This window comes from Miniopterus schreibersii (genome assembly GCF_964146895.1).
Source record: "Miniopterus schreibersii genome assembly, chromosome: 1".
In the NCBI taxonomy this organism is placed as follows: domain Eukaryota; kingdom Metazoa; phylum Chordata; class Mammalia; order Chiroptera; family Miniopteridae; genus Miniopterus; species Miniopterus schreibersii.
The window spans coordinates 165284429-165303498 of NC_138101.1; the positions used below are offsets into that span (position 1 = coordinate 165284429).

Here is a 19070-nt window from a genome sequence, read left to right on the forward strand (position 1 = left end):
ACTTTCTAGTAATTTCCAATGAAATAAGTACTTCATGCCAGTTAAAACGAGAAGTCTGAATTAGTAGCCTCTGCTCTTAGAAATCGAACTGTATCATATTGACTCATTTCTCACAGGAAGTAAGAATTCCACTGGAGGACCTTAGGGAAGTGTCGCTAAGCCACTGAAGACAGAATGGAGGCCAACGTCCACTCGGGTGGCTGACTGCCTGTGCGCGCCTACTGCTTTGCGCACATAACTTCATTTATCTCAGTCTCAAGTCCTACCTGCTTCCAACAGACATAACCCATATGACTAAGCTGTATTAGCTTTAGTTTAGGCCCCAAGGTCCCTAGAGAAAGAAAATTCACTACGTGAATAAAAGGGCTGTACTGAAACATGAAATGTTTACTTTGTGATTGTTTCCTACTTCATTATATTCTGATTTTCAGAACTGAAAATCACCTGAAGCAGAGGAAACACCATGCAGAATTAAATTATTTTGTTTCATATCATTAAGATATTTCAGGCATGATGCAATATTTTATGAGTTTTTTTAAAAACCAAATTTGCTAGAAGACCTATTGCAATCATAACTTTTAAAGTCAAGTGAGTGGCGGTTCAAGTCGTTTCATTCTTGTCTTTATTTTCAATCACATTTCTTAGAATCTGAAAGCTCCTCAATAAAATTACACATTCTAAGATAGATGTCTATTGTTTACAGAAAATCGGCACGTTCCTTCAAGTAGTATAAGGAAAAAACTGTAAAGTACAAAACACATCTATCCTATATTAGTATAAAAAGAGAGTTATCTACCAAGCAAGTTAATAATACACAAAAGGCACTCATTCTCATATAGCAAGTTTCATCACAATGAGGAAAATAACATTTAACAGCGACAAAAAAATCTACCCGTCCAAATGAAGTGCTAGAAAAGAGTTAAAGACTTGACATACACTGACGCACGCGGTGGGACAGCAAACACTCTCCCTCATGAGCTTTCACACCGAAATGAACGACACTGACTTCCTACGGAGGAAGGGGATGCCTCCCAGGCAAGGTTACTCTACTTGTTAATGTGTCAGAAGCAGAGGGGCGGCTACGGCCCTGCTCTCTTCTGGAGGCTACAGGTTAGTTTCTCTAGGTGCAGCAAGCAGCAGTTAGATCGGGCGAGGCGCTCTGTGGGGCTCCGTGCGTTTAGAAGGACATACATTACCTCAGAAGCTCAACTTTCTGCTGCATCTCACTGCACGTGATCTGCAGGTCGTGCATCGTTGCCTTCAGCTCTTCCTCCTTTCCTCCTTGGGAAGGCACATCTTTCTGCTTAACTAAATTAGTGACTCTCTCCCTCAGCTTTCTGGTGAGCTCCTGCAGCTTTGTTTTCTCCAGTTCTAACTCTGCTATCACGGCCTGACGCTGAAGATGTTTGTCGTGAAGGCCTAGGAGAGTGGCGTTTTCCTCCACGATGACTCGGTCCTGCTCTCCGGGCTTTTCGCCGTGAGTCCGGATGGTTGTGTGCAGCCAGGCAATTTCACGGGCCTTTACTTTGCCCGGGGTCTGCGGGCTCTCCTGCTCAAGGTACTGGTTTTCCTGGTAACGCTCTTCTATAACCTGGTGCCCACCCAGGACCTCGGGCGCGCGCTCTCCCAGGGCCCGATGCGGGCCGAGCGCCCTTTGGTCAGGCTGCGCGCCCAGGCTCTCCAAGTGCGCCTCCCACAGGGAGAAGCAGGCACACTGCAGCGCCGCCCTTTCCCGCAGCCTCTCGACCTTGCCTTGAAGTCTCAAAACCACAACACGCAGCTCCTCGTTTTCTCTTTTGACCGTGTCGTAACTCTTCTCCAGGCTAAGGTATGTTTCGGTCGCTTCTTCCACTTTCTTCAGCTCGTCCTGCAACCTGAAAACTTCTGAAGCGAGTTCCTTGTTGTGTTCCAGGGCTTCATCGTAGTGTGTCTCCAGCACTCTGAGCTCTTCCTGCAGACAGTCATTTTCTCTGCTGGCATCTTCGTACAGCAATTTATACTTGGGAGAAGCCTCGGGGATTCTTTCAAGCACGTTTAGTTTCTTTTTCAGCACAGAAACATCGAAAAGGAGATCCTGTTTCTTTTCAGAAGCTCGATCGCAGTCTGCACGTAAGGTCATTAACTGTTCCTGAAGCTGACAAATCTGATTCTTCAGGTCCCGGGTCTCGGTCCTGGTCTCCTCACTGTTTTCAAGCTCAGAAAAACTCTCCATTGACGCTTCAGACTCCTCTCTCTTGACCTCCTGTCTCTGAACAGAGCTCGTCCCTGTGCTTCCCAGGTCCCGGACCTCATCGTCTTGCGGGTCGCTGAGGATGCGCCGCCTGGTTATACCTTCTACTTGCTTCATTCGGTTTTGCAGTAAAAACGGCTCTGTTCGTTCCACAGAATTTCCAAAAAATCCAGTAGCTGGCTCCTCTAAACAAGATGACATTACTGACCCTGGCTCTAATTTTTGCAGCCTCTGCTGCAATCTAGAAATTTCAGTGGCCATTTTCACATTTTCCTTCACTGCCTGTTCGTGGGCTCGCTGCAGGCTCAAGAGGACGTCTCCATTCTCTTCCAGCAGCTGCTGTCCTTGCTGGAGCAGGGACATGGCTCCACTTCCTTCTGCCTCCTCGCCTCCCGCTTCCTGGCAGCCGTTCTGCAGCCTGGAGGGAGGAGGCGCCACCTGCTGCATTTCCTTGATTTGATTCTGAAGCCGGGAGATCTCTGTGCTCATCTCGGCCCTGTCTCGATCTGCTTTCTCGCAGGTCACTTGGTGGACGCTCTCCATGGCCAGAAGCTTGGCCATCAGTTCCTGCCTCTCCTGGTCACGCTCCCTTTCCAGCCTTTCGAGCCGCTGGTTGGCCAGCTGCTCCGAGACGCCTGCCTGGCACAGGACCTGCTCACGGTCCTTCAGCTCCCTTTCGTGGCTGCTTTTCAGCTCAAGTATCTGGTTGGACAGTAGGCTTTGCTGACTTTCCGACACATTTCTTAGATCTTTCAGGTCGTTGAGTAGCTGCTCTCTCTCAACAACCATGCTATTCAAGTGTTCTTTGTATGTTTTCTCCAGCATCTCTCTCTCCTGGGTCAAGACCAGGGAAGTTGCTTTCTCCCTCTGGAGAGTCTCTTTAAGCTGCTCCTGGGCTTCGGCACACTCCTGGGTGAGCTCGTCCTTCTCAAACTGCCACTGAGACCTCTCCTCGCATTGCTGTTCCAGGAGCTCCCTCAGCTCTTGGCGGTAGTGCCTCTCCAGGCTCTGCAGAGCATTTTCGCATCTCTCAGTGACTTTCTGACAATCAGCCTGAAACTGGGCTTCTATCTGACAGGTTCTTCTATTACACTCAGTTTCCATTTTTTCCCTAAATGTGGTCAACATACAGCATTACTGAAACGGACATCAACTCCAGAAGCAAACAAACAAGCAAAACATTTCCCATGCATGAAAGGAGCTGCCAACCAAACAATTTAAGTACTTCCTAAAAATAGTTTTCACTTATGCCTCTGTGATTCATTTATACTGAGAAGGGATCTAATTTCTGACAGACAAGACCAGCAGCCATAATTCATTTAAAAGACTCAGTACTTAAATCTCTCTGCATTTAGAAGAAAACTTTAGAAAAAAAAAAGTTCTTTGGCATACTCCTGGATGTATTTGTTTTTAGATTTTTAACCAAAAACTTAAACTGATATTTCAGGGTAAATTGATCGAATGAATTTATATTCCCCTAACTTGGGGAATATAAAAAAAAATCCTTTTAATTGTATACATTGAAGGATAGTAATCACATAAACAACACATTTTAAATTCATTATGCTTTCGCCTCCTATTTAACGAAGTAGAACTGAGGTCATCAGAGTAAGAAGCGGCAAAGCCTTCATATGTACCTGAGATTTTATGCAAGTGAGGTAAGCACAAAGCCGTGTTTCATAACTCTGGGATGAAATGTAACTTTGCCCAGAATCTAGGTTATAAATAGCCTTTCTTAGAAAACAACAGGCCTGAACTAGGAAGCACTCACATTTGCGACAATCTTCTCCTCATTTGTTGTTCTTAAAGATACAAGTCTGAGCCCTGGCCGGGTGGCTCCGTTTAGGGCATCATCTTGTGCACCAAAAGGCTGCAGGTCTGATCCCCAGCCAGGGCACATACCTTGTGGGTTCGATCCCTGGTCGAGGCATGTACGGGAGGCAACCGATGGATGTTTCTCTCTCACACTGACGTTTCTCTCTCCCCCTCCCTCTCCCTCTCTCTCTAAAAATCAATAAAAACAGATCTTCTGGTGAAGATTAAAAAAAAAGATACAAGTCTGATACGAGGCATACTTTCCTCTTGTAAAAGAAAAACAGTTTCAATGACCCCAAGGAAGGCTTATGTCTGAACAACGGCAAAACAGGTCGAAAGACTAAGAATCTAGTGAATCAAGGGGCTACTGTGCCTTCTGATTTATCAGAGTCTCCTTAACTGACCGGAACGTCCGGTGCCTGTGACAGGCAGCACCCCAGGTTGTCCCATTTCCCCCCTTTTCTTACCTTCCCTCTTGAAGTTCCCTTTGGTGTTTTTCCAAGAGCTCTTTTCGCAACTCCTCTTTCTCAAGAGTGTGCTTCTCCACCAGGCTTTTCAGCTGCTCCTGGTGGAACTGCTCTAGTTCCTGAGTCAAGCCCCTCACCTTCTCTTCTGTCCAGGCGCCATTTCGAAGGAGTCCTTCCCTGTCTCGGTTCCAGCTCTCCTCCGCCTGCTCCAGCCGGTCCTTGAGCTCCGTCTCATGTTCCAGCCTCAGCCTCTCCTGCAGGAGAGTCTTCTCCTCCTCCCACTTCACCTGCAGTTGTTTCTTCTCCTCCTCGTGTCTGCAGTTAGTCGTATGTTGTGCCTCCTGGAGCACTGCTGCCTGGCCCTGAAGTTCCGCAATTTCATTTTTAAGGTCACTTATTTGTTTTTCCAAGACGTGCACTTCATTCTCATGCTTCTGCTTCATGCTCTCCTGCTCCCTGTCACAGGCAGCCTTGACTTCATCCAGCTGCTTTTCATAGTGGTGCACCTGAAGCCAGAAAGCGAGACCGCCGCCAAGTTATTCAGCTCGAGGCCATGGAAATGTGATGGGGCAGAAGTACTTTCTTTCCTACAATACGTTACTCAGTTTTCCCATTTTCTTTTAAAGTAACAATTCAAAAACACATTAAATAAGATTAAATCAGGCATGGTTTGCTTTCTTTTATTTTAACTTGGTTGAATTTTATTAGTTTCTGAACAACTCTATTAAAACTAACTAGACCTTCACATAGATACCATTTGTCTTCCCAGGCATCCTTTCCACCTGCAAACTTAGGGGCTTACCATACTTAATTAAATTCATATATTTATTGAACACCTATCAGGCATTCAGCAAGCCTCGTGGGGACGTAAAGTTGGGTAAGACATAGTCCCTGCCATCAAGGAGAAACCTGTCTAGATGTGGTTATGACAAATACAAAGAAGTATACTACAAGGCAGAATAAAAAATATAAAAGGCATGAAAAAAAGAGCTACAATGTAACCAGGGAAGTCAAAGGAGGGGAAAAAAAATCACATTTGGTGGGGGGAATTCAGGAATGGGTTCATGCAAGAGGTAATATTTGATATTAAACTCTGAAGGGTAACTAGACTTTTGAGAGATAGAAATAACATAGCACGTAATAGCATGAGCCAAAGAGCACAGTCTGATGAAAAACAGCAAACTGCCTGGTTTGACTGGAGGATAAGGGAACTCAAAGGAATGGTAAAAGAGAAAAACGGAAAAAGAAATTGAAGCAACAAGGTTAAGGAAGGGTTTTGAAGGCCAACATTCAGAACTTGTATCTAAGAGGTAATGTTATAGCAAAGGGCTTTTTTAGTTTTATCAAGACATTTTTTAACAAGTTGAAAATAAAATAATGGCCTTCAAGTTTATGCTTGCTGGAAAATGAAGATCTTACATTTTGGAGAAACTCTATGAGGAAAAGGCCTTACCTTCCTGAGGAACTGTGTTTCTGGTAGTCACCAAGACATGAGAGAAAATATATAGAAAGTGCTGCTCTATCGGAACAAAGAATTGAGAATGTACTACATACAAAAGCTTATCAGAACTCAAAGAAATTAGAGAACAGGACTGATAAGAAAGACTTACTTTATCTTCAAGTTCCAGTCTTAGATGACATAAGTCCCTGTGATGATGTTCTTTCATCTGTTCAATGACCAGCTCTGCCTCGATGCTCATATTCATTGGATTGCATTCTTCAGAATCAAGCCCTGAAAATACATGAGATCTGTTGACCCTGCCACATTGGACAATCTGAACAAAATGGATAAATTCCTAGAAATACACAATCTTCCAAAACTGAATAAGGAAGAATCAGAAAATCTGAATGGACAGATTACAACTAGTGAAACTGAAACAGTAATCAAAAAAAACTTCCAATAAACAAAAGTCCTGGATGGGATGGCTTCACAGGTGAGTTTTACCAAACATTCAAAGAAGAACACACACCTATTCTTCTCAAACTATTCCATAAAATTCAGAAGGAGGGAAGATTCCCAAGCTCATTTTACAAGGCCAGCATTATCCTAATCCCCAAACCAGGTAAAGACACTACGAAGAAAGAAAATTATAGGCCAATATCCCTGATGAACATAGATGCTAAAATCCTCAACAAAATATTAGCAAACTGGGCCCAGCAATACATTAAAAAGATCATACACCATGATCAAGTGAGATTTATTCTGGGGATGCACAGTTGGTACAATATCCGTAAATTAATAAATGTGATGCATCACATAAACAAAATGAAGGACAAAAATCATATGATCATATCAACAGTTGCAGAAAAAGCATTCAATAAAACTCAACACCCAATTATGATAAAAACTCTCAACAAAGTGGGAATGGAGGGAACATACCTTAACATAATTCGGCCCTATATGACAAATCCACAGCCAACATCATACTCAATGGGCAAAACTAAAAGTTTTGTTCCCTTAAGATCAGGAAAAAGACAGGGATGCCTACTTCCCCCACTCTTATTCAACATAGAACTAGAAGTCCAAGCCACAGCAATCAGACAAGAAGAAGAAATACAAGGCATTAAAAATAGGAAAGGAAGAAGTAAAACTGTCATTATTTGCAGATGACATGATATTATAGACACAGAACACTAAAGGTTCCACCAAAAAACTACTGAAACTGATAAATGAATTCAGTAAAGTAGCAGGATACAAAATAAATATCCAGGAATCAGTTGCATTTTTATACACCAATATTAAACTATTAATAAGGAAAACTAAGAAAACAAGCCCATTTACAATTGCATCAAAAAAAAATACACACTAGGAACAAATTTAATGAAGGATATAAAAGATTTATGCTCATAAAATTATAAGACACTGAAGAAAGACAATGAAGAAGATACAAATAACTGGAAGCATATACTGTGTCTATGGATAGGAAGAATTAACATCATTAAAATGTCCATACCACCCAAAGCAATCTACAGATTCAGCGCAATTCCTATCAAGATACCAATGGCATATTTCACAGAACTAGAACAAATATTCCAAAAACTTAAATGGAACCACAACAGACTTCGAATAGAAACAGCAATCTTGAGAATGAAGAACAAAGTTGGAGGAGTCATGCTATCTAATACTGAACTATACTACAAGGCCATAGTAATTAAAACAGCCTCGTACTGGCATAAAAACAGATATATAGATCAATGGAATTAGAATAGAGCGCCCAGAAATAAACCCAAGCCTCTATGGTAAATTAATAGTTGACAAAGGAGGCAAAAACATACAGTGGGGTAAAGACAGTCTATTCAATAAATGGTGTTGGGAAATTGGACAGATACGTGCAAAAAAATGAAACCAGATCACCTTCTTACACTGCACACAAGAATAAACTCAAAATGGATTAAAGACTTACATGCAAGACTCAAAACCATAAAAATCCTAGAAGAAAACGTAGGCAGTAAAATCTCAGACATTTCTCATAGCAGTATTTTTTCTGATATATCTCCTCAGGCAAGAGAAACAAACAGAAACAGACTCATAGATACAGAGAACAGACTGACAGCCTCTCAGAGGGGAGTAGGGGGTTAGAGGGCTGGGTGACAAAGATAAAGGGATTAAGCAAAAAAATAAATAACCTCATAGACACAGACAACAGTGTGGTGATTACCAGAGGGAAAAGGTGTGGGGGGTGGGGGTGGTGAAAGTGGGTAAAGGGGATAAATGGTGATGAAAGGAGACTTACTTGGGGTGGTGGACACCAATACAATATACAGATGATGTATTATAGAATTGTACACCTGAAACCTACATAATTTTATTAACCAATGTCACTTCAATAAATTCAATACAAAATTTAAAAAAACAAACACACAAATTAGCTAGGGGCAATGGGGCAGGAGAATAAAAGACCAGCATACTTGCCGCTATGCCTTGAGGTATTAATTTCATGGGTCAAGATATCCAACTCACTATTCAACATTACAGAAGATTATTGTAATATTAATTCCTGTAGAATAGGTGGAGTCCCCACCTCAAATTACTGACTCAGACTTTAAAATAATCAATAGGGAGGGCTTATGGGAGGAGCTAGGGCTATGGGGACAGTTCTCACACTATACAAAATTGTGATAACCCTACAGGAAGAACTCTGTGTTTATATAATGAAGCTCTATGGTTCTAATTTCCCCTTCCTTTAACTTCCTTTTCCCCTTATATAAATACCCCTCCCGGTCGGTACACAGACTCGTGTGTGCACGTGGCTTGTCATGCACTGGGTCGCAACTTTTTCTTTTTCCTGAATAAATCTTTTTTGGTGATGAAACACCCAGTCAATATTATTTTTCAGTCGGCAAAACAAATAGGGCATAGTTTAGGAACACAGATATAGGAAGTCTGGGGGAAATTTTCTCAACTCAACCATATGAGTTCACCTTTGCAACTGCCCATGATGGTGACTGAGAGGGACATTGAAATGTAAAGTATTAAGTTGGGGGCTCAGCTAGTACATAGACAAAATGATTATATCTAATACTATGTAGAAATCTCTTAAGGCAGGGGACTCAAAAATGTTTCTCGTGTGAGGGTACACAGGCAGATGAGAGAAAGGGCATAAATCCAGTATCTGGAATTGATGATCTTGCTTTGAGTTTTTGCTTCGTACATCATGGCATATCCCCAACTGGTAAGTGATACTTGGGGTGTCAACCACTCCAAGATGGTACAGCTTCATGCACCCATGAGGAGAAACCCCAACACTTGGTCATCTATGGAAAAGTCCAGAAAAGCTTCTGAAATGTATCATACTGTCACCTGGGCTCCATCCTTACACTACAGTAAGGCTACAGACGTAGAATCAGAGGAAAGGTCTCATTAAGCTCTTTTGTCCCTTCTCCATATAAATTCTAGAATTTATTTATTCTAGGATAAATAGGTACTTATAAGGACCTGTACTCCAGTAATAAGTAGCAGTGGACAAAACTATTTATAACAGGAGAATTTATTATGAGTCCTTTCTGAAATTCAAACTCAACACACTGGAAGAAAGAGGCAGGAGACCAGGAGGGAGGAAAAGAGCTGACAATGAGTAGAGGACGGTTCCCTAACAACTCTGCCTTCCAACCTTGCCATTCAAAATCTTCCTCAAAGACACAGGTAACCAACACATTTATTTTATTTGTTGTTTTGCAGAGGAAATGCAGACAGTTAGCACAGCCAGCATAAGAAAACCAAATTTTGTGGTTTCTGGCTGGTCCACTCTCCAAAACCATCGTCATACCAGTCAGGCACTCTTTTAGAAAGGGAGGAGTCAGCAATAGCTCAGTGTCTGAATTCACACTTCCAAGGCCTGGATTCTCAGACTTGTGGCCAGGATTATTTTGTTTTTTGTGTTTTTTTTAAACAAAGCAAATATCTTTGTGGTTTGATTTTTCCATTCCTTTGTTGTTGCATATCAAAATCAGATAAAAATATTCTCACAGAGGCTTCAAGAACAAATGAAAACACTGACCGCAACGAAATAGCTCAAGAAAATAGTATTGCCAAAGTCTTTTTCTGTTGTTATTGTTGCCAAAGTTTGTCCATTTTACATTCAATCATGGATCAAAAAGAAAAGTCAAAGACAGACTCTGAAAAGCTAGCGTCTGAATGGCTTACCCTGGTCAGGTTCAAGGCAACCACTGTTAACATCAAGTTCTTCCGACAGTGGGTTCTTCAAGGAAAGTCGGAAAGCTTTGCCTTGTGTACGATATTCTTCCAGCTCGGACTGGAGTTCATCCACTTGGTCTTGTAATACCTGGAGTTTAAAAACCAACATGAGTCTTAGATGTGACACCAAGCAGCAAAAGAATAAATTGGACATCATCAAAATTAAAAGCTTTTGTGCTTCAAAGGATATCATCAAAGAAAGTAAAAAAAAAACAACCTACAAAATGGGAGAAAAGTTTTTTGCAAATTATATATTTGATAAGGGACTTGTAACTATATAACATATAATAATATATAATATATAAAGAACTATTAAAATTCAATAATAACAAGACAAATAACTCATTTAATTATTCGGCAAAGGGTCTAAACAGTCATTTCTCCAAAGAAGATATACCAATGAGCAAGTGAAAAGGTACCATCATTAGCCATCAGTGAAATGCAAATCAAAACCACAATGACATACCACTTCACAGCCACTAGAATGGCTATAATAAAAAAGACAAACCATAATAACTACTGACAAGGATGTGGAGAACCTGAAACTCATACTGGTGGAAATGTAAATTGGTGCAAACCCATTGGAAAGGTTTGGCAGTCCCTCAAAAAGTTAAACAGAGTGATCATATGACCCAGCAATTCCGCTCCTCGGTATGTACCCAAGAGAAATGAAAGTATATGTCCACACAAGAACTTGCACACAAATACTCACAGCGGCATTATTCATAATCTTGAAAACAACCCAAATGTCCATCAACTAATGAATGGATAAATAAAATGTGGTATAGCCATATAATGGAATATTATTTAGCACCTGAGAGAAATGAAGTACTGATACAAGCTACAACGTGGATGGACCTTGAAAACACTATGCTAAATGAAGCAAGCCAGATACAAAGAACCACATATTGTATGATTCCATTTATATGAAATGTAAAGAAAAGGCAAATCTATAGAGACAGAAAGTAGGTTATTAGTTGCTCAGAGCTGGGGTCATGGGAGAGAGAAAAGCAAAGTGAAATGGGAGTTTCTTTTTTGGGTGATGAAATGTTCTAAATTTGATTATGATAATGGTTGCACAATTCTGTGAATATGCTAAAAAACAGTGAATGGTACGCCTCAAATGGAAGAACTGTATAGTTATGAAAAGCTTTCAAAAAAAATAAATAAAGAAGTGGGTGGATTTGGGGAATTTTTGGAGATAGAGCTGACAGATTTTACTGATGACATACTTAACTTTAAAGACATATAAAGAAAACACCTCTATTTGATTAGAGCCAAGAGCCAAAATTTAATTATAAAAGTGGCATGAATGTTTCATTTCTTTAGTCAAGATATACATATAAACTTCCTGAGAAGGCAAACTATAAACATCCTCAAGAGGAGGTGCTGTTTTCCTCATTTCTGCACAATTACAATGTTCATCTAAAGCAGTCAGAACTCAGTTATGCTTACTTACCTTGTTAGAATAAACAAGTGTTTGTGGTTTAAGAAAACCAATTCAAATACCCAAGCTAAAAAATCCAAGATTTCTATTATATATATAAGGATTTTTTTTGTCTCTTCAGGTAGAAATTTGTAATGACTTACTAGCTAAAGATCTGAGTGGTTTCTGCTTTATTTGCATTTAGTAAATAAAGGAATGTAATCAGAAAGAAACTCCCACAGGACAAAAGCAAACTACATCAGGTTAGGTCTGTAATGATCAATCAGGAAGAGTTAATTTTGGAATATGCACATCAACATGACCACATATTCCTCTACTCGGAATAAAACTATATTTTTCTGTGAGCACCAGTTGTTTCCAACCTAGATAAAGCAGACTTAAATGCAGTATGTATGATTCCCTAATATTTCAAGATACTTAATAATAACATTAATACCTAACACTTGGGTTAAGTGCTTACAATATCCCAGGCTCTGCTCTAAGCACTTTCCACGTAGACACTCACTGAATCTTTACAACAAACCTACCCTCCGCCTACTAAGTTCTCTTCACTCACTCACCCTGCACTGCTGCTCATACTCATTTCTCATCTGCGTCAGCCTCTCTTCTTGCAGAAAGAATTCAGCACTGCTGGGATCGAGGTCACCAAACTAGAAAAGGAAAAACAGAAACTGTCATTTTTCCCAACTGCCCTTCTCTGACCTATAACATACCAAAGGTTCCAGTTTCTGGTGTTCACCCAGTCTCTTGAGTACGAAAGGAATGTGACATTTAAGCAGGAACACCACCAACTGGATGATGGGAAGAACATTCTAGAGGGATGTGTTCAACTAACACAGAGACCACTTCTCAGTGCCCTGCAATGTTTTCCTCACATACACCCTCTTAATGAACTCTCTGCAGAAATGACTGCTTCCGTTAGCCACCTAAATCATTCCCTAACAGGAATTTTCTCGGTGGCATTGCTTCTGCTCTTTTGGGTAAACTACACTTTGGGCTGCATCTCAGGAAGTCACATTTAAACAGATTTACCTTTTCTGCTAACACATTTTCCAAATTTCGTTGAAGTTTGTTTGTCAGATTCTCATACTCTGCCAACTTCTCAGCATTTTCCAGCAGCTCATTTTCTAGACGACTGTTTTCCTGAAGAAATTTAGGGAAATTAAATAGGCACAGATTAAAAAATAAGAAAAGTGTTGTGCCATTTTATATGAGGCAAAAATCAGTGCTGTAGATTGAGAATTTGTTCATTTTTGAGTTTCAGATTAGACAAAAGTAAATATTTAAAAAATGGACATTTATCTTATAATCTAAAATCTGCCTCCTCTTTCTTTCCAATCTTACAGAATTGTGCCATCCAATATGTAGCCACTTGCAGTCACACATGGATACTGAACACCTGAAGTATGTACAGAATAGCACACAGGCCTGTAAGTGTAAAATACACACCAGATTCCTAAGAGTTAGTGCAAAAACATAAAATAGCTCAATAATAATTTTTGTACACTGATTACATCAAAATGATAATGTTTGGAGATATTAGCTTAAATAAAAATGACTTAAAATTAATTTCACTTGTTCCTTTTTAACCTTTTAATGGGGCTATTTGAAAATTTGAAATTACATGTATGGCTTGCATTATCTTTCTAGTGGACAACATTGCAGCAGAAAATTGAATGACATCCAAAACATTTTCAACATATATTAAATGAGAGAAAACTGGTTCGTTCAGCTAACAGCAAAAGAGAAGTCAGAAAAACTACAAAAAGTAGAATAACCCTAAAATCAATTTTTATTTAGTGATTTTAGAGCTTGGTTTATATTTAATTTACAATTTTATTTTGGTTTAAAGATGTAAAAGTTACACACATATAGGTTTTTCATACTTGGTATATGTTTAAGTTATTATAATAAAATAACACATAAAATGAAGTCTACAAAGGGTGGATTTTTACCCCTGCATATATAATACTTGTTAGAAAGACTTCCACCCACATTTGTTAAAATATATATATCTATAGAATCACACAGACGTGCCATTCGACCTATTTTCTATTCCAATGTTAAAGGCTGATTGGAAGAACAGTATTTTCAAAGTACATTCTGCCAAAAGAATATAGAGCCAATATGTTAATACATTCTTGTTCACACCCTCTCACAGCAATATGAAGTAAAAAAGAATGTGCGTGAAGCATTTAAAAAATACTACCTTCCCCCCAAATGCCAATTCTACAACTCTAACCTTTCCAAGTACGTCTAAATTTAGATGTTAAATAGTGAGAAGCAATCTTGGTGTGTGAGGCCTGTGCTGGTGCTCTAGACACTGCGGAATCAGGTTCTGTTACTGACAACAGGGAATGCACAGTCTGGACCGTGGGGAGGGAGTTAGATACGCATACAATGACCTATGATGCAATAGAAAATTAAGCTATCTCTGGCAAGAACAAAGTAAGTGAAATGGAAACAAAAAAGGAATTTGGCCCGCAGTGTTGGGGAAAGCGGTGAAGGAGCACAAAAGCCCACTGAGGAGCCGGGCTGATGGCAGTTGCAGTGGGGTTGGGAGCAGGACACGGGGGGGTTGCTGGCGGTTCCTGGCTACAAAGGCCTGACAGCCCCATTTCAGGGGCCCTCAGTGCTACCCCACTGCACCCTTACAAAGGGTAACAGCATGATTGTAAGTGTTCTTTAGTAAGGTCACTCTGGTGGCCATACGGAGGTCGGACAGGTAGAAGAAAGGCTGCACATCAAGTCCACTGAGAAATCGTGATGAACTCTGCACCTATTCAGACACAGCCTGTGGAAACGGAGAGGAAGTGGACACAGCTGAGAGGCACTGCACAGCATCAGCAAGACCTAAAGCCCGACGAGCGAGGATGACTGGGGATTTTAGTCCCCTGTGACGTACAGCACGTGGTGGTGACAGAGAGTAGGGAGCAAATTTGAGAGAGGAAATAGTTTGATGGTTAGGAAGCAAGAATTAGCTCAATTTTTGATGTGTGGAGTTTGGGAACCTTTCATAACCTCAACAGTAGTGAATATTCCACATGTACCAACTACCTTCCGGACACTGTCTGTGAATCGTCTCATTTAATGCCCGTATCTAGGCAGCGGGGTAAGGCTAACAATGGTGCCCATCTTACATATTAGGAAACAGGTCTGGGTGCCCTGATCAAGGTTTTCCAGTCAGTAGTGGTATCCAGGTTGGAACCAGGCAGCCTGAGACCAGAACCCTCGTCCCCGCTCATCCCTGGACTACACTGTACCACAGCATCTGGTGTCAGAGCCCAGGAAAGACAAGGATCACTTCCTCTATGAGGTGTGGGGAAGGAGAGGATGTGTAAGGGAAATGGCACATTTGGAAGCAGGGAAGCAAAGCTGACGGGCTCTGTGTGGCAGGAGACAAGGCCATCTGCTCAGAGCGAGGGGGGTGGGGAAGGCAGGGGAGAGCATCAGCCTGAGGACCAGTGCAGCTTTGGGGGGAAAAAACAAGACACTAAACACCACCGTTGATGAACCAGAAGCCTGGATACCCCTGAAATCAAGATCCCGGGGTGGGGCTCTGCTACGTCTGGGTCATGACCCAGTGGGGTACACTTTTGGGAACCTGTGACTGAGCCCTGTGCAGGCCTCTCACACAGCTGCGGCTTCCCCAGCAGGACATAGACCACAGAACCAACCGGAGGATTACCTTTAAAGAGAGGGCAAGGCGGTCCCGGACGTAGTTCTCTTCCGTTTTTGCCTTTTCAATTTCCTGCTCAAGTTCCGAACGCTGCTTGCCCACCTGCTGCATGATCTGCTCTCTCTCCTTCCGGAGTTCATTCTTCAAGGCTGCTATGCGCTCCTTGTACTCTTCATCCAGTTTCCTGCGAGAGGGAAAGACCGACAAGCTGCCATCAGAGCCCTGGGAGATCCCCATGTGGATCCACCAAAAATGGAAACAGAGTCAGAGAGGAGAAGCCATTTGAGAAAGTATCTAGTGCATCCTGCTTTCCTTTAGGTTTAGCAAGACCCCACTCACTCCAGCCAGGTGTGGCCAGCAGGCAGGCTGAGCCCGCGGCTCTGCGCCAGGGTGCTGGGCAAGGAGGGACCCGCCCCTACCAGTCGCACCTGAGGTTGTATTCATTCCGCCGCTCTATGGCCGCATGGTGATCGTCCACTTCTGAGGCCATTAGAGACTTGAGCTTCTCAGCTTTGTCCAGATCTGACCGTAGCTTCTCTTTTTCTCTGACCACTTGATCAACACGCTCCCTAGAATCAGAAATAGACCGAGTTAAAGGGAAACTGTTTCTAAGCAACAAGTAGACCCAAAAAGACTCTCATCTGGCTTGCTTCAATACAAACTCAAAACCAAGACAACTAAAAACCTTCCAAAACAAAGACATTCCACAGCTCCCTTCAAAAACCTATGTGTACATTTAAGCTCTCCCTCATTTTCACAGCAGAGGGATGATGGCAGATTGGCCACATTTGCATATGGAATGAAAGAGGGTATGTCACAGGCATCTGAATGACTTGCTGGACAAGTAGAAAAGAGAATGAATGGAGCAGGTGAACCTTCTGCCCAACTCACAGCAAATGCCGGATCTCAGCTTTAAAGCTGGCCAGAGCTGCCTGGTGAATGCTGTTCTTGGTGACCAAAAGTTCATTTTCAAGGGCCAGGGTCAATTCTGTCAAGTTGACATTTCCATCAAGGCTGAAATCCAAGGCCTAGAAACCAAAACAAGTTCAGGAGAATCACAAGTTCTATCCTCTGAAAGCAGAAAATGAGGGTTAACCCAGAGAGCCAAATTCATAGTCTAGAAGACGGATGATTACATTTCTTTAGTGATTGCCAAGGAATAGTCTTTAGTCCAGAACATGACTAAGTTCTCTTTAAGGAAACCATAACATGGTTATTTATGTTTTTAAAGAAAATGCTATCTGGCACTTTAAATAAACACAGTGGTATATTTCTAATCCTTACCAACCAGAGATCAGTTAAGAACATTTCTCTCTCTTTTTTAAAGCAGTGGTACATTTACACAATGGAATACTACTCTGCCATAAGAAGGAAGAAAATTTAACCCTTTGTGACAGCATGAATGGACCTGGGAACATTATGCTAAGTGAAATAAGCCAGTCAGAGAAAGACAAGTACCATATGATTTCACTCACATGTGGAATTTAATGAACCAGCTGAACTACCAAGCAAAATAGAGACAGACTCATAGAGAGCAGGCAGGCAGCTCTTTAGGGGAGTGCTGGCGGGGAGGGGAGGGATTGAGCAAAAAAGAAAAAAAAAGAGAGAGAACGCTGGACGGGGACAACAGTGTGGTGATTGCAGAAGTGGAGGGGGAGGGCTGGAGAGGAAAGAGGGTATAGAGGGGCTAAATGGTAATGGAAAAATAAAATAAAAATAAAATTTAAAAAAAGAGTATTTCTCTTATCAATTTAGGGGTTAAAAACATGGAAAGTAGTTAGCAACAGATTCCTGGTTAAAGTGGGTAGGCAAAGTTACCTCTTATTTCTGAGGTTTTGTGAACAGAAGTATCATTAAGGAGAAATCAAATCAAACCACAGTTTCAAAAAAAACCTGGAATTTTTCAACCCTTTCCCGATTTGTCATTTTTCTGCCATTTTTGCTGCCACACCTTCAGGACCTCCTGGCTGTTCTCAATGCCCTCCTCCTGCCAGGTGTCGAGGATCCTCTCCACTGACGCACAGCCCATCCCGTCATCCAGGCAGGAGAAGACCCGAAAGCCGATGGTACTGGTCATCGCCGACGGAATCGTACGTCGCCCACTCTCATCGAAAGACTGGAAGGAGAAAGAGACTTGAGCGCGCTCAGGCATTTCCACAAGATGCTGGTGAAGGCGCAAACTGGTCAGTCCTGACGGCAGGGAGCAGAAGATGTGTTTCTCCAATTCACACTGCGGGGGGGCAAAGTCACGTACGTAGCCCCTTCGGTCTCCTTCTCCCAGGGGAGCCAAGAACGCAAAGCCTGTCAACAACCACCGCTCTTGCCAGAGATGAGACGGGTCTCTGCTTAACACCGGCTTTCCTTTTCGGCTAACATTAAGGGGCACAATTAGGGGTCTTCCCGCCCTGTAATTGACGGTCGTTTCTCAAACCCAACTTTTCCTTCTTAATGGTAAAGTCTTTCTTAATCTTCCTTTGCTTCTTCCTCCCCCGTATTTTCCCTCAGACAACCGATGACGTCATGAAAAAGCAGTCACATGGGCTTGCCTTCTACTTACAAAGACACCCCTTCCCGTTTGTCTCCTACCTGCATGGAGAGATGCCTTTTCAACTGTCTATATGGAGTCGATGCGGATGGCGTGAGGGATTTCCCATGTTTGAACAAGCCGTAGAAAAAATCTTCTACGCTCATGGTCCCGTCAGGATCAAGATTATGGAAGACTTCCTCAAGCACCTAGAAAAGGGTAACCATGTATTTTAAATGTTTCACTCAAAATAGCACAAGGCCCAAAGTACACTTCTGGCCAATAGAAATTGGCACCAATGTTGATTGCAGGAATCTAGAAATATAACATGTCCCTTTATTCTAATGTCACCGAATTTATTTTCCTTTTCAGTAATAGGTCCTTCCACCTCACACAAACTAAACAAAAGTCCAGTTCAGCACCTTCATAATCTTTACAAATTATCGATTAACTGTATTTTCTTTTACTCACACTCTTAGAACAAGTAATTTTTTTTTTAAAATCCTCACTGAGGATATGCTTTTATTGATTTTAGAGAGAAAGGAGAGGAGGAAGGAGGGAGGGAGGGAGGGAGACAGAAACGAGAGACACAGAGAGAAGGAAACATCAATGTGAGAGAGAAACATCAATTGGCTGCCTCCTATATACTTCCCGACCAGGCACCAAACCTGCAGCCTAGGTATGTGTCCTAACTGGAAATTGAACCCAAAACCTTTTGGAGCATGGGATGGCACTCCAACCAACTGAGCTACCCAGCCAGGGCTAGAGCAGGTTAATTTTTAATGTTACTACACATTATTCTCACAAGTTAAAAAGTTACTTAAAAAATATAAAGATACAGCTTCCTAGTATTGTAACAGTAGAAGTTAGCTGGACATGGAGCCATTGTACTGTGGTGACTCTACATAATATTGTAGTTATATTAAATTTTTGACATTAGGATGTTAACACAGAGAATCTGGTCTGGGACAGATTGCAATGATCTAAGAGTTTGGGTCTGAAGCCCATGACTTGGGATTTAGAATCTTACTTGGAACAATACTGTGTGTTTTGGGTTTTTATTTGTTTTAATGCGTCAGCACCAGAGAAATGAAATTGGCTAAGAAGGATTTTGTGTGTGGGGGATGAGAAGGGTTCCAAGAGATGTAAAGAGCAGGGAATTTTGCCTGGTCATTTTGCAACCTCTGACAGTGGTCAAGTGGTCCTCATCGTA

General features: G+C 41.7%; 1 protein-coding gene across 7 annotated transcripts in view; it reads right to left on the minus strand.

Moving 5' to 3' along the window:
* NIN (ninein) overlaps positions 1-19070 on the minus strand; it is a 94870-nt gene that overhangs the window by 26143 nt on the left and 49657 nt on the right. For 5 of the 7 annotated variants that reach the window (XM_081147424.1, XM_081147421.1, XM_081147420.1 and 2 more), the window contains 11 exons: positions 17920-18066; positions 17285-17449; positions 16225-16361; positions 15762-15902; positions 15343-15517; positions 12687-12797; positions 12215-12304; positions 10157-10295; positions 6123-6244; positions 4513-5018; positions 1197-3341 (listed from right to left, as the gene is read on the minus strand). In XM_081147424.1, the coding sequence (XP_081003550.1) occupies positions 1197-3341; positions 4513-5018; positions 6123-6244; positions 10157-10295; positions 12215-12304; positions 12687-12797; positions 15343-15517; positions 15762-15902; positions 16225-16361; positions 17285-17449; positions 17920-18066 (3878 nt within the window). The remainder of the gene's footprint in view (positions 1-1196; positions 3342-4512; positions 5019-6122; positions 6245-10156; positions 10296-12214; positions 12305-12686; positions 12798-15342; positions 15518-15761; positions 15903-16224; positions 16362-17284; positions 17450-17919; positions 18067-19070) is intronic. The other 2 variants (XM_081147425.1, XM_081147426.1) reach the window with 1 other exon arrangement.